Below are 15,400 nucleotides of genomic sequence, written 5' to 3'. Positions count from 1 at the left end.
ATCTTTTCTCTCATAATTGCCTTCTAAGTCCTTGAACTAATTATAAATGACAAACTAGTCTTGAACATAGTTTCTAGGCGCCACATTTGGTCCAGACTGCTACTCTCTCTTATGTCATATGCCATCCGCATTCCATAGTCCCATTATGTCTTCATCTACCTCATTAATACCTGAAATCATACTAATCACATAGGTTAGCTCAATTTCATAGAATTAGAGTAAAAACATAAGAAACTAGGCACTTTGTTCCCTAAACTTAGCTAAAACATGGATAAGTTATGGGGCTTAGGAGGATAAATACACCCAAGATCAAAGGGAATTACTGATCTTGCTAAAGTATTGGTTGAATCAGAATTGCATCAGACCTGACCTCTTATTTATTTGCTCATCAAGTTGACTCTTATTCTTCCTGTTGCTACTGCTTCCGTGGAACGAGCTTTCACTTTCATGAACTACATCAAAAATGAACTCCGCAACAACATGGGTGATGAATTTTTAAATGGTTGTTTAGTTTTCTATGTAGAGCGTAAGATATTTGCAACTATAAGTAATGATGCTTTATTCATCGTTTTCAAAATATGAAAAGTCGTCGAGCACAGTTATGATTGTATGAAACTTGTGACTGAAAGCCTTTTTTTGACAATGGTAATATTAATTGTACTTTTATTTTAATGTTGCATTTAAATAGTTATATATTTATATTATGTCATCGTTAGCAAATTATGTTAAAAAAAAAAATTAGCACCCACAACCCTAAAATCTTGGGTCCGCCACTGACAATTAAGATAGTTGTGCGACAACTGCATTAGTTGTCTCAATAACTATCAAAAGTATTCAATAATTTTGCATAGTTGTCGAATAACTTTACAAAGTTATCGAACAACTTTGATAATTATCGAACAACTTTGATAGTTGTTGAGATAATTTTTTTAGTTGTTGGAGCGAAAATGTTTTAAAAAAAAAATGAAAAGATTTGTTTCTTTTATTCTATTTTTAAGACTTGAAGGACTCTCACCTAATTGAATAACTAGTTTATCCTTTTTAATAGCATATCTCATCGATTGATGTCTTACTTTTTTTATTGCTTGGACAGGGCCACTTTTTAGTCCAGTCTTGTAAATAGTCAGTTTTTTAATAAAAGGGCCTTGTGCCCATAAATTTGCAAAAATAACAACATACTAGATAGTTTGTGCCTATGTACTGCATGAGCATTTTTTAAATATGATTGTAGATCTTTCTTGATTCAATTTTAATGAGATCTAACATTGTGGCAAAAGTAATTTTACGGTTGTTATATGTACATTTATTTGCAAAATGAAGTTTTAAAGTTACATTGTTGAACTTGCTATGCTACAATTACACTCTCAAATTTTGCAGCAATAACTCAGCTTGGAATTCATTGAAAAACTGCCAGTAAAGACATAAAAAACAATGAAGTTAGAGATGCATATGTGTTTATTTTCAAACTTAAAAGACACAATTACAGACATGTAAGAACAAAATCCATCATGAAACTGTTAAAAATAGCCAAAAAACTAACAAGTACCCAACAAATTCACATTACCAAGAAAAAATACGATAGATTAAGAGAAATAGAAGAAACCACATAAAACTCATAAATATAACACCATATAGAGATGAAATGAAATTGAGAAAGTATATTTTGCAAAATTAGAAATAAAGGCTATAACTGAAGTATATTAGTAGTATCCGTCAACTATGTGTGTGTAAGTACACTGGCCAGATCTGGATGAACAATTTTCAATATTCCTCAATCAACCGAAGTTTCTGAAATAAGTGGAGAGGGCAGATAAAAAGTTTTAGAACTATTCTCAAGTAACACAAGTAGGCGTTGGTACCTAGGTGCAAAATAAATTAAGCACAAGTATTCGAATTACCGCACTATGTGAGTAATGTGTAGCAAGCTCATAGGAAATCATTTCTTCTCCACTCATCTTATCTCTAGTTAGGGTCAGGTATTCTCCTGCAAGTCAAAAAAATTTAAATTATTTTTTTGTTCTGAACTTTTATCACTAACGCAGTAGAAAATCTCCAAACAAATAAGAGAGGAAGCATATCAACAAGAAGTCATAAATAACCTTCTTGCTTCAAAGACAAAATACGTATTCCACTTGGAACTACAAAATAGAATAGCATAAGATAGATAAGACTTACATGAGCTGACATACATGCATATTAGATTGCTTAATGTTAATATGCCATAGAATATGAAGTCATCAAGAGTCAACCATATAAATAAAGTCCTGCATGATCTAGCATGTTGACTTAATCAATTATCAGTGAAATCTACAAATAGAAAGCTTTGTAATTTTAGTCCAAAACCATTTAAAGACAATAAATAAATATAGAAAACCACATATTAACATCATGGTATGAACTCAGGAAAAAGGCAATTCAGACAAATTTTAAAAAGAGGAAAGCAAAAGCGAAGAGTCATAATCTCCAAGATACATGAAGCGGGAGGAGGCAAACAAGCTTACTTGCCAAAAAGATAGGGAAAAATAAGATGAAGTAAAAAGAACATCGTGCCTATTGCAGATATTTTAAAAATAGAAATATAAGAAGAAAAGTGTCCATATATTGACATGTTTGTTTTCCTCATTTAAAATGGGCATCTCTTGCATGTGATTCAACTATCCTTAAATTAAGAAAGAATCTAAAAAGCGTATTTGTAGAAAGGAAGGAAAAATTAGAAAAATATTTCCTAATTAGATAATTCATCATCAAAGATACTCAATCATATGACATGACAAAAGTTACTGATGAATCCAAAACACAGCATGAGATTAGCTATATGACATTAAAATATACACACAAACTTTTCCTTTGAAAAATTTAGCATCTAATATCAGTCAAAAGATAACGAACCAAATTCAATCAATGCAACTCTGATGTTCACATACTAATAATGGGAATAGCTTAGTAGACACGATGCCAAATCCCAATGTAACAACAAAAAATAGGATTAACTTTTCATGACTTAGGAATAAAAGAATATCTCCTCAGAGTGACATCCATCAAATACAGATGCATGGACTGACTTCATATTTTAACTTAAATGGACGTATCTCACCTACATCGAGGTGGTTTGTTACTTTGGAAAGGGAAAAAAATTCAAACTAAAACTGGTGCTTTGTTATTTATAACTTACAACATCAGATGGATTATAAAAGGCCAGCAATAGAACCACTTCCACCATTGTTATTATTTTATATGATAAGAAAAATCATTACCGTTAAATGAACACCAGAAAAAAAAAGAACAAAATAGTAGTCTGATTTCATAAAAGTAATAAGACCTGAAAATCAAAGGAATTCAGACGGTCCATATGCGAGAGGTAGTAAATCAATGCTCATCTTTTCAATCCATATGAGGTCTCAAATCAGAGTCACCTAACTCCCTCTCCTTGTTTGTATGCTTAAAAAAGATAATATACCTATTATCAACAACCTCTCTAGTGATGATACCACTCCACCAGGCAAAATCATAAAATACATTCACTTTTTTCAGTAAATTAAATTTCTTCCTATTGATAGGTGGTGGTAAAGATCGGATATGATAGGAATCAATTGTTACATTGTCAATACACCCTTTTTATCGATTGTTCGATACCTGTCCACAAAAAAGAACCATTTTCACATTGTTCAACTACTTTTGAGGGAAATCAAGCATCACGACAATTATTTTTATCAAAAGATATTTTCACATTGTTTTCCAAACTAAATATTAGTGAGCCTGTTTTCTTTCGACAATTAGAGATGACAAGATAAGAGGACAATTATAGAATCACAAATTCAAGCAGATAACAACTTTATGCAAGAAAAGCTACAATCTTTAAGTAGAAATAAAAAATATGCAGTAACATGTATGAATCTTTTTTTAGAAAATATTTTCCTACACAAAAAATCGTAGAAAATGCCAGTTGAAGTATTGAACTTCCTACTACTTTTTATTTTTATATAACATTGAACAGAGATGAGTTTAAATAAAGAAACATAGTTAGTTAGGATTCATATAATCGACAAGTGATTAAATGATTTATTTACCTTGAGTAAGATTTTTGCCATGTCCATCCAATGGTAATACATGTTGGTGCAAGGAGACATTTGGTTGAGATATCTGAAAAATAAAGGAAAAATTAACCCTATGAATATCCACTAGAATGTATAATGGATTGATATAAAGAAGAGATTTATTGATTTATACATACACATATATATATGTCAAACACGTACTTCTTTGTAAAGGAGACTGTCTATGTGAAAGTCCATTCTTGGGTTTACTAATGCCAACTTCATGGATAAAAACTACAAAATGTAGCAACAAATATCAATTGTATAGCCGAAGAACCACATTACTTTTCATGCACTATTTTCACAATATGCTTCGACAAAACCTTGAATTACCTCAATTTGGTGTTGAAGTGCCTGGACATAGCTTGTAATTTCATCGAGCATTAGTGTTTTTTCAGTAACCTAGAGATTAAACGTAAACCTTATCATAAAGAGATTAAAGAAAAAGAGAAACAAGAAATTACTGAAGTAATTGGGGACAAACCTTGTTACATCATGGTACAAGATTTTTCAAAAGCTTCATTCTTTGACTGATCTTCTCTCGACGAACCTAATCAAATGGCGAACAATACACAATCACTTAAGTAATATTGACAGAGAAAATTTGCCCTTCAAGCCATTGAAAATATGATTAAGTAAATAAAAATGTGATCTTTGTCGCTCTCCATCAGTTGAAACTTTTAGATAACTTTTAGATAAGGTGGTCGCACAATTCAAAATTAAGTATTAAAGGGTCTTACAATCAATTCTAATAGCTACCTACTATCAAGCTGACCTCATTCCTATGCAAGAGTTCTCTATCAACAAAGTATATGTGGCAATGAGGGGTACATATCAGAAAGTCAAATAGAGTAGAATCATATGTAACAATCAGGGGTCACCTAAATGAATTTTTATATTTAGACTTGTAGCTCTAAAGAAGTTACACACTAAAGACATGTTGTTGAAATGGGGGATCATCGATGAACAACAATGTGTTTTTTGTGATGCGGGAATCAAAACAACTGACCATCTGTTTTTTACTTGTTCATTTTGCGTGTGTTCATGTTGAGCACTATATTTATCAAGAATGAAAGAGGGTGCAATATAGATAGATGTAAAATAATATAGTAATTATATGGGAACTATTATAAATATCATCATCACTGTGTCTTTTTCTAAGTCAACAAATTCTCTTAAAAAATAATTATATTTTCAAGAAAAATATATTCAGTATAGTCATAGTTGTGGCAAAAAATTTAACTCATTAATTTCATATTCGAGAAAGAACAAACTCAATCATCTAAAAGCATGAAAATTGAGATAAATTGTTCAGTCTAATTAAGATCTCATATGCAACTATGTAAATAAAATTGGTTACTAATATTATGCAGATAAATGTTAAAAATATTACCAAAATTTTTAGATTTTCTTAGTTTTGCTCTAAAAGGTAAAAATGGAGAAATAGAGACTAAATTTGCAAGTGTCTATCACTGTCAATTGACTTTCATAAGTGATCTGAAAATATAGCCAACACATGCATCATAGAGAAAAATATAGTCAAAATCAAAGAAGACCAAATCCAAGATTTTACTCGAATTGAAACACAAATATGACTAAAAATAGAGGAAACACAAAAAAATTCAAAAATCGTTATAAAATTCACTAAAAACAAGCAAAAACGGAGGAGGTTGAAGAACTCACCAAAGGCTATGCAGATGGATGAAAGAAGGCAGACCCTTTTTTTCCTCCACAATGTAAAAGTGAAACAAAGGAATGGTCAAGAACTAAAAGAGCAACCACGTGACTAACAATAAAGCAACATGATATGTGAGTGTTGTATACATATTATTATTAGTGCAATTTTTGACAAAATTACAAATATGCCTTTTGGCATAATTACAAACATGTCCTTCGTAGTACTTCAAAACCTTCACTTATAATTAATAAAAACATACACAAATTTAGTTCATTATAAACCAAAGCCAAAACATTATTAGGAATGTTAGCTCCATGCGTCATTTGAAAGCCAATTTTAGGTAAAACTTTTACGGGGTATCTTATTTGGCTGTCTTTGTTAAACATTTTTTATTTTTAAAATTTATTTTACAAATAGTCAATAGTAAATAATTTTAGGTAAAATTACTTTATTCTTCTACACTTCTATCTTCCTGTTGTTTCAATTGAAATATACATTTTTGAAAAAATTAAAACATAAAAAATGAATTTATATCAAATAGTTCATGAAAACAATGTCAAATTACCATTATTTCAAAATGAATTTGTTAGATTGTTTTGTTTTGATAAATTGATGATTTAAATTTGTTCTTTATAATATATAAAAATTATGTTTAAAGTTTGAGCTTACTTAAAATAGATTTGGGTGTTGAATTGTAAGAATTTGAAAAACAAAATTTATTTATTAATTGGGGAAAAAAATCCAGACACACACGACTGGAATTGTTTCCAATTTTTTCGTGCACTTTAGGGTGTGTTTGGTATGATGGAAAATATTTTTCATGAAAAATATTTTCCTGGAAAATAAGTTAATTTTCTATTGATTTTCTCATGTTTGGTTGGTGAGTGAAAAATATTTTATGATGTTTGATTGGTGAGTAGAAAAGAATTTCTAGTGTATAGTTGGTGAGTGAAAAAATATTTTTTAGAAAAGGCTACTAACTATTAACTAGTATATCACTACCTCTAGCAACTCAATATTTTGTAGGAACTAATTTAAGCATAGCAAATAATATCAATATCGAATGCTAAAATATTACAATTCACTAAAATTTAAGAAACTACTAATTAGCAAATATAGGAGACACTTTTCAATATTTTGTCAGGACAATCTCAAGATACTACAATCAATAGAAATACAATGGAACGACAAGTTTATTCAACCTTGTGAAACAAGCTACATCGATGACAACATGAAATATGCAATTAGCAAAAGTAACATAGGTAAGTCTTCCTCTATGCATATGAAAATAACAGTACATTCAACGAACATTGGAAAAGAAAAAATTCAGACTTCACTATTTTTTATTTCAAGTAGTGAAAAATTAAAGTAAAACACAGTGAAAATTTTTTTTGAGTAATGTAAATTTTTTGAGTAATGTGAATATGAGTGTTGTTAGGGTAGGGAAGAGGGGTGGGGTGGGGGCATAAGTCACATTTGTCATTTTCTAAAAAATGACTTTCTTGGCCCATGGGGGAAGTCATTTTCCCTCAAATAGAGGAAAATGAATTATTTTGAAAAATATTTTTCCAATATTTTACTACAACCAAACAAGAAAATATTTTTCAGAAAACATTTTCCATCATACCAAACACACCCTTAGTCCTACAACAAACAAATAAAAAAAAAACTAAAAGAGCGTTAAATGCATTTGTTATATTTGTTACCGTTTTGACAAACTGATGATTACGGTTTGGTTAAATTTAAATTTGAGTTTATATAGAGTAGATTAGTGTGTTGGATTGTTGAAATTCAAAGAAGATTTTTTTTTTTTTTGAAAATTGGACACATGTGATTGAAGTTTTAATTAAACTTTTAGATGCACTTCAATCAAAAGGGCATACATGAATATTAGATACACGTGATCGAAAATTTGAATGCACTACACTAAAAGAAAATCTAAAGTTAACCTTAACAGAGCAAGTTGAACCATAGTCAAATATCTGAAATTTGGCATGATCAAGTCCATAACTTCGATAAAAATGTTCGACATCGGCCTTAGCAAGCCACACCAAACTTCCAGCAAAACTATCTAAAGTGAGACGTAAATTTTGAACTTCAATTGCGTACATCTGAAGTTTTTTCCAAAGCAACAAACTTACAAAGAAAAAGAAAAAAATCAAAAAGGGGCACAAGTTAAATGGTAAACTACATAAATGATCCTCATAATGGTGACTTTGTCTTTTTTTGTCTCCATTAGCAATGTCCTACAAAACTAGTCTTTTTTTTTTTTTGTATAGGACAAATACCTATTTGTTCCTCTGTAGCTCAAATATTTCTAAACAACTCTATACTTATTTAACTTTAAACTTCTAATTTTTTTCTCTTACTTTTACTTTTATTTTTTATTTTTTTTAATTTTTCTCAACCCTCCCTTTTTTTCTTTTCTCCTCTCAACTTCTGTCTTTTTTCCTTTTTTATTTTATCTTTTCTTTCTTTTCTCTTTTTTTTTTTTTAGTTTTTGTCAATCTTTATTTTTTCCCTTTCTCCTGTCAAGTTATACATTTTATTTTTTTTTCTCTTTTTAATTTTTCTTTTATTTTTATAGATTTTTTCTTTTAAAATTTTTCTCGGCCTTTAGTTTTGTTTTATCTTTTTTTTTTAACTTTTAGTTTTTTATTTTCTCCTCTCAACTTTCATATTTTATTTATTTTTGTTTTCCTTTTTTCTTTTTCTTTAATTTTTATTTTTCCCTTTTTAATATATTTCTTGATTTCTTTCTTTTTCTTCAATTTATATTTTTTTCTTTTTCTTTTCTTCAATGCCTTTCAAACGACAAGTTATGCTCTATTAGCAACAATTGACACTACCACATTGTATTTTGATTTATGATATGTTTTATAATTTTTTTCTTAGAGGTAAGACTTAGGACTTTCAAACAACAAGTTACGTTTTATGGGCAAAAATTGACACTATTACATAGTATTTTGATTTATGAAATGTTCTATAATTCTTGCCTTAGAGGCAAGACTCAGCCCAAAGATTTTTAAATAACAAGTTATGTCCCACGGGTAAGAGTTAACACTACTACATTATGTATTAATTTATGAGATGTTCTACAACTCTTGCTTTAGAGGCACAACTTATTTCAAAGACTTACAAACAACAAGTTACGTACATTGAACAGAAGTTAACACTACCACATTGTAATTTTTACTTATGAAATGATTATAACTCTTGCCTTAGAGGCAAGACTTAGCCCAAGGACTATCAAACAACAAGTTAGCCTATAGAAAAAAGTTGACACTACCACATTGTGTATTAATTTATGAGATGCTCTAAAATCTTTTACTTAGAGGTAAGACTTAGTCGAAGGGATTTCAAGCAACAAGTTGTGCACCATGGGTAAGAGTTGACACTATCATATTGTGTTTTAATTTATGAGATGCTCTATAAGTCTTTTCTTAGAGGTAAGACTTAATCCAAGGACTTTCAAACAACAAGTTACGCTCCATGGGTAAGAATTGACACTACCATAGTGTGTTTTAATTTATGAGAGGTTTTACGACTCTTACCTTAGAGGTAAAACTTAGCCCATGAACTTTTAAGCAATAAGCTACGTCCCATGGGCAAGGACTGACACTAACACATTCTGTCTTGATTTATGAGATGTTTTATAATCAAGGACTTTCAAACAACAAGTTATGCCCCATAGGTAAGAGTTGACATTTCCACATTATGTATTGATTTATGAGAGATTCTATTACTCTTGTATTAGAGGCAGGACTTAGTCTAAGGACTTTCAGACAGCAAATTACACCCCATGAGCAAGAGTTGACACTACCACACTGTGTATTGATTTATGAGATGTTCTATAACTCTTATCTTAAAGGCAAGGCTTAGCTCACAGGTTATGTCCCATGGGTAAAAGTTGACACTACCACATTATGTTTTCATTTATGAGATGTTGTATTAGTCTTGTCTCTAAGACAAGACTAGCCCAAGAACCTTCTAGAAAAAAAGTTATGTCCAATGGACAAGTATTGACACTACCACATTAGGACTTAATTTATGAGATGTACTATAATTCTTGCCTTTAAGGCAAGACTTATCCCAAAGGAATTTCAAACAACAAGTCATGTCCTTAAATTTACCTTGATGTTAAAGAAAAGATGATCTCTTTGCGGATTATTCAACTTTCTATTTATTAGCAAAATACTATAGAAGTTTAAAAAAAAGAAGAAAGAAAATAAAAAAATAGAGAAAAGAAAAAAAAATGAGAAAAAAAAAGAGAAGAAAAAAATAAAGGTTAGAAAAGAGAAATTAAAGATTGAGAAAAACAAAAATGAGCAGAAAAAATAAAACTAAAGTTTGAGAAAGAAGAATAAATGAGAAATAATAAAAACAAAAATAAAAGAAAATTAAATGTTGAGACAAATGAATTATAAAAAAAAAAAGAAATGAAGAAATAGATAATGTTTGATAAATCCAAAAAATATAAAGCAAAAATTGTGATTCAAAATTCAGTTGCTGATTCAATTTTCTCTAAAATCATTGCATGTGAAACAATAAAAGAAGCTTGAAAAGGAGTACCAAGGAAGTGAACGAGGTAGACAAAATCAAATTCTGAATTTCAAAAGATATTTTAAATATCTTAGGATGCAAGAAGGTGAGATAATCACTAAGTATTCTGACATAATTTCTTTGACTGTCAATAGAATCAGGTTGAATTTCTTTGACTGTCAATAGAATCAGGTTGCTTGGCGAAGATTTTAAAGATAATAGGATAGTTGAAAATTTTTTGGTGACTATTCCTAAGAGATTTGAGTACAAAATCTCCGCTTTGAAAAATTCTAAAAATCTCTCTGTCATCTCTTACTGAATTGATAAGTGCTCTTCAAGCATAAGAGCAAAGAAGAGGTTACAGGAAAGAAAAAATTGTTGAAGCATTGTTTATGTAAACCACCAAAAAAGAAAATTTAATTATCCTCCTTGCAAATATTGCAAAAAGAAAACACACTTAGAAAAAAATTCTAGTGGAGATCTGATGCATTATGTGGAAGTTGCAAACAAAAGAGTCATGTTACAAAAGTATGCAAGTTAAAAGACACTCAAGATAATTCAAAATTACTACTTGTGGAAGAAGAATGTGAGGAAGATCAACTTTTTTAGACCGTTGCAACAAAATCAAGAAAAATTGTGTTTTTTCAAGAATAACTAAGTGTTCAAACTGAAGGGGAGCCTTGGAGTAAAAGGTAAAGCTGCTACCATGTGACTAGGAGGTCACGGATTCAAGCCTTGGAAACAACCTCTAGAAGAAATGCAAGGTAAGGCTGCGTACGATACACCCTTATGGTGGGACGCTTCACCGAACACTGCGCATACCGGTAGCTTTAGTGCACCGGGCTGCCCTTTTTTTTAACTAAGTGTTCAAACACAAGTTGGATATACCAACTTGAGTTTGAGGGGGAATGTCCTTCTATTCTATGATTTTCATTAATGGTAGAATATTTTTCTTTTTCTTTTTTTAGTCTAAGAATATCTTACATTATTTATTTCCTTTAGATTCAAGGGTTTATTAATTGCAGAATATTTAGTCTAATACCTATAAGTAAAATATCATATTCTCCGTATTTATTTTATTTAGTTGCTTATAAATAGAGATATGACATTTTATTTGAATTAATAAAAGAATCAATTGCAAGAGTTATCATTCAGTCTCTCTTTAATTTTCTTTCTTGTCTCTTCCATTCCATAACAAATATTTGCCCAAATAGCACATATAAGTTATTTTTTAATAAAACAAATACAAAATTATTGTAAGGAAATACTTTGAGCTCATTTGAATTACTCCCTTTGAACCATTTCATTTGTTGTCCTTACTCAAAAAAGATGTCCCAAATAGTTGTCATTTTAATAAACATGATATAGTTAGTTATTTGTTTTCACCTTTACCTTAGTCATAATATGGGATATATTACTGTAGTAAAAAAAGAGAGAATTATTGAATTAAGAAGAGTAATAAATAAGAATAATTTAGTCAAAATATCCTTTATTTAATAATTTTTATAAGAGGTGTGCGAAACAAAACGTGACAAGTAAAATCAATAGGAAGGAGTAAGTGACAAGAATTAAGTGTTGAAAAGTATTTTTTATGATGATATTGATGAAATAAATAAGCAATTATGTGTTTTGAGTAGAAATGGTGAAATTGATAATAGACGTTTGATATTTTCTTTAAGCAAATATTGATAAACAATATGTAATTCAAATATTATTGCTATATCACTAATGTTCTTTACAAAATTTAAAAGTTTATGTATGGGGGGAGAGAGAATGGTGGAAAATAGGATTAAAAATTTAGCAGTTCTTTTTTTGGATTAACAGAAAAATTTTATTAATAAAAAAGTATTCATTACATAACCAGGCATAGGCCGACCCCTGCCTCTCTAACTATCAAAAGAGCTAACAACTAACAATTAAAACAAGAATACAATTTCAACTTTAGTCTCAATTCCACTCCTAGACAGTACTAAGGAAAATAGTTCAGTCTCTGTAGTTGTGGCTGCCACTTAGTAATCCCTCTTCATAGTATGTGCATATGTATCACAATTTCTCTGCATACTGCATCCATCAGGAATCGACCTCTTTGGAATCTAATAGAGTTTCTTTCACGCCAAATGCAATAGACCACCATGGCGAAAGCACGACATGTAATTGATGCAACCCCAATTTTCTGTTTAGCTAGTTGGTTTATCTATTGCACCTCTACTGTCCATTTTTCTATAGTCTTGGTAAATCCTAGCCATGTTAATAACTTTCTCCACAATCTCTTGGTGTGTACACAATCAAAGTATAGGTGCGAAGCTTTCTATCTCATCATTACAGAGCACTCATTCTATTCGTACTCAGATGCCAGTTTTATGTAATCTCTCCACAGTTGCAAGTCATTGTTGGACTGCTAGCCAGATGTTTAAATAGTGTCTTGGGTTCACCTGTGGCTGGAATATAATGTTCTTTCATGAGACTTTTGACAGTTGTGGTAAGAGGCTGTAATGCATCTTTCTTATCTGATATTTGTCACCTCTTTGACACATAGCTAATATGTGACTGAGGTCTCCATGGAGTGAACTTTCTTTCATGATAGTATCTCGACACCCTAATATCTTCTTGACTACCCAAGCTATTATTTTAGGTAGTTCCATAGCTGATAAATCTTTATTCTTGATGTAGTAGCAGTGTATCCATTTTATCCACAATGTGTCCTTCTTGAGAGAAATATCCAAAGTTGTTTTATGATTTCTTCCTTATTCCACAACTTTATGTTAATAATATTCAATCCTTCAGCAGCTCTTGGGTAGCACACCTTCTCCCAAGATGTAGAGTCTTTTTTATACCTATTTATATCCTATCTAAAGAAAAGATCTTCATACAGTCTCAGTCATATTCATAACCTTCTTTAGAAGGATAAATATTTATGCCCAGTAAGTTTTCATACCAAAGAGTACAACCTTAATAAGATGTGCTCTGCCAGCATATGACCGCATCCGTACAGACCAACCAGTAATTCTTGTAGTTATCTTTTCCACCAGTGGTAAGCATTGGCTGATGTTAAGCTTCCTAGTAAACAAGGGTACACACAAGTATCTGAATGGGAGTGTGCCTTCTACATAGCCAAGCTTTATAATATCTCTGCCTTCACTATCAGAGATACCCCTATTATATAAAATGGAATTTTCTCCAAATTTTCTTGTAGTCCAGAAGCAGCAGATAATTTGTGGAAGGTTTGCTGCAATAATACAATAGACTCAATGTTAACACTATAAAACATAAGCAAGTCATCATCAAAACACATGTGTATCACTTTGAATTTTCTTCATCTTGGATGGAAATTGAAGTTTAGGTTTATTTCTTATTGATTCATCTCCCTTTGAAGATACTCTATAGCTAAGACAAAGAGGAAGGGGATATTGCGTCCCCCATTCTTATGCCTCTTTTGCCTTTGAATGGCTTCATCAACCCCATATTTATCACTAATGAGTAAGACACTGTGATGATATAAGCCATGATTCACTTCACAAATCTATGAGGAAATCCCAAGTCTACCATCATTTCTTGTAGAAAATGCCAATCAAGTATGTCATATGCCGTCCTAAGGTCCATCATGAGTATACATCTAGGAGATATGCCCTTTCTTGAATAGCCCTTGAAGAACTCATGACTAAACATGATGTTGTCTATAATACTTCTACTCTCAATAAATGGTAATTGAGAACATCCTACCAGGTCAGAAATCACTTTCTTCAATCTCCTAGTCAGTATTTTGGCCATAATTTTATACAATGTAGAACAATAAGTTATTGGTCTAAAATCCTTGACCTTAGTTGGTGTAGCATTCTTAGGTACAAGGCTTATGGCTATGCAGTTCCAAGTAGTTCATGACACTAGTAGCAAAGAACTCCCATATAGTAGCATAAAGATCCTATTTTACAATATTCCAATTCCTCTTGAAGAACTCCATGGGGAAACCATCCATTCCAGGGGCTTTCTCTATAGGCATATCATTAGTAGGTTGGTCTATTTTCTCATTTGTTATCTCATGAATTAGAGCTAATTGTTGTACTCTAGTCAAACATGTGCATTTCTATATAATCTTAGTATTTTGGCTAGGCATGGTTCCACTACTACTTCCCATAAGTTGGGTGAAGAATGTCAGGAATTTTTGTTCCACAATAGTTGGTTCTGTAAGCTTGAATCCTACTTTTGTGCATTTTGAAGTGATTGTGTTCTTGGACTCTTTGATTTTCAGTTGAGCATGAAAGTATTTAGTTTTATAATCATCACTTTCAATCCAGAATACCCTTGACTTTTGTCTCAATACTTTTCCTCAATAAAACTCTATTTGAAGATCTCTGCAGTCAAGTGTTTCTCCTAATCAAATAAGGTTTGACAGAGGGGATTATAAATAATTTGATCCTGCATCTGCTCAATCATCTGTCTAGATTGATTGAGTTGTTGGCTATAATTGAACATGTATTTGTTCATTTCTTTCAGTTCTTGCTTGACCCCCTTCAAATTTTTCCCAGATATTACTCATAGCTTTTTTCCATCTTGGTTGTTCCCACTCTCTATTAACTAGATTATTAAACTATTCATGTTCCATAACAGAAGTGAATAATTTAAAAGGATTGGGATGCATGGTTTTCTGCTTGTAGCATTGTACCACAAGTGGAGAATGGTTAGAGATTCTAGGGGTGAGTATATCTACCTCAACATTGCTAAACTATTATATCCACTGCATGTTCCCCAGAGCCAGTCTATTCTGCTATATACTCTTCTATCCATAAGCTGTTTATTGTTCCAGGTAAAGAAACTTCCTTTTATCCTCAAATGGGTAAGTTGCAGGTTGGCAACTAGATCATGGAATCCCTGTATCTCAGCCTGGGTAATAGGTTTACCAATTCTATCCTTAGTAGATAGGACAAGTATCTTGGGTCCGTGATCCAGAGTAACAGTGAGATTGACGAGGATGTCTCGCACCGTATTGGGGCGGGATGGATGAAGTGAAAGCTCGCGTCGGGGGTGCTGTGTGATAAGAAGGTGCCGCCTAAGCTTAAAGGCAAATTCTACAGGGTGGTAGTCCGTCCGG

The 15,400-nt window shown here is 31.3% G+C and overlaps 1 protein-coding gene and 1 long non-coding RNA gene across 3 annotated transcripts in view; both read right to left on the bottom strand.

Moving 5' to 3' along the window:
* Window positions 1–278: 278 nt before the first annotated feature.
* LOC107868113 (transcription factor bHLH62) lies at window positions 279–6,167 on the bottom strand. Of its 2 annotated transcripts, none has more exons than XM_016714707.2 (7): window positions 5,778–6,159; window positions 4,579–4,644; window positions 4,428–4,496; window positions 4,257–4,328; window positions 4,068–4,140; window positions 1,899–1,984; window positions 279–1,407 (listed from the first exon to the last, which is right to left on the bottom strand). In XM_016714707.2, exons 3-7 carry the CDS (start codon window positions 4,476–4,478, stop codon window positions 1,357–1,359), a joined length of 333 nt encoding a protein of 110 aa, XP_016570193.1. In that variant the 5' UTR covers window positions 4,479–4,496; window positions 4,579–4,644; window positions 5,778–6,159; the 3' UTR covers window positions 279–1,356. The 2 variants fall into 2 exon arrangements, with proteins under 2 accessions (XP_016570193.1, XP_016570194.1); XM_016714708.2 differs by lacking the exon at window positions 279–1,407 and adding an exon at window positions 1,438–1,788 and having other exon boundaries at window positions 5,778–6,167.
* Window positions 6,168–12,121: 5,954 nt separating this feature from the next.
* Window positions 12,122–15,400, bottom strand: part of LOC124898152 — a 33,440-nt gene continuing 30,161 nt past the window's right edge. The window contains exon 2 of the long non-coding RNA XR_007054942.1: window positions 12,122–13,540. This is a non-coding gene — a long non-coding RNA (uncharacterized LOC124898152). The remainder of the gene's footprint in view (window positions 13,541–15,400) is intronic.

The sequence above is a fragment of the Capsicum annuum genome, chromosome 4, assembly GCF_002878395.1.
Source record: "Capsicum annuum cultivar UCD-10X-F1 chromosome 4, UCD10Xv1.1, whole genome shotgun sequence".
In the NCBI taxonomy this organism is placed as follows: Eukaryota; Viridiplantae; Streptophyta; class Magnoliopsida; order Solanales; family Solanaceae; genus Capsicum; species Capsicum annuum.
This window is presented reverse-complemented; position numbering and strand designations above follow the sequence as displayed.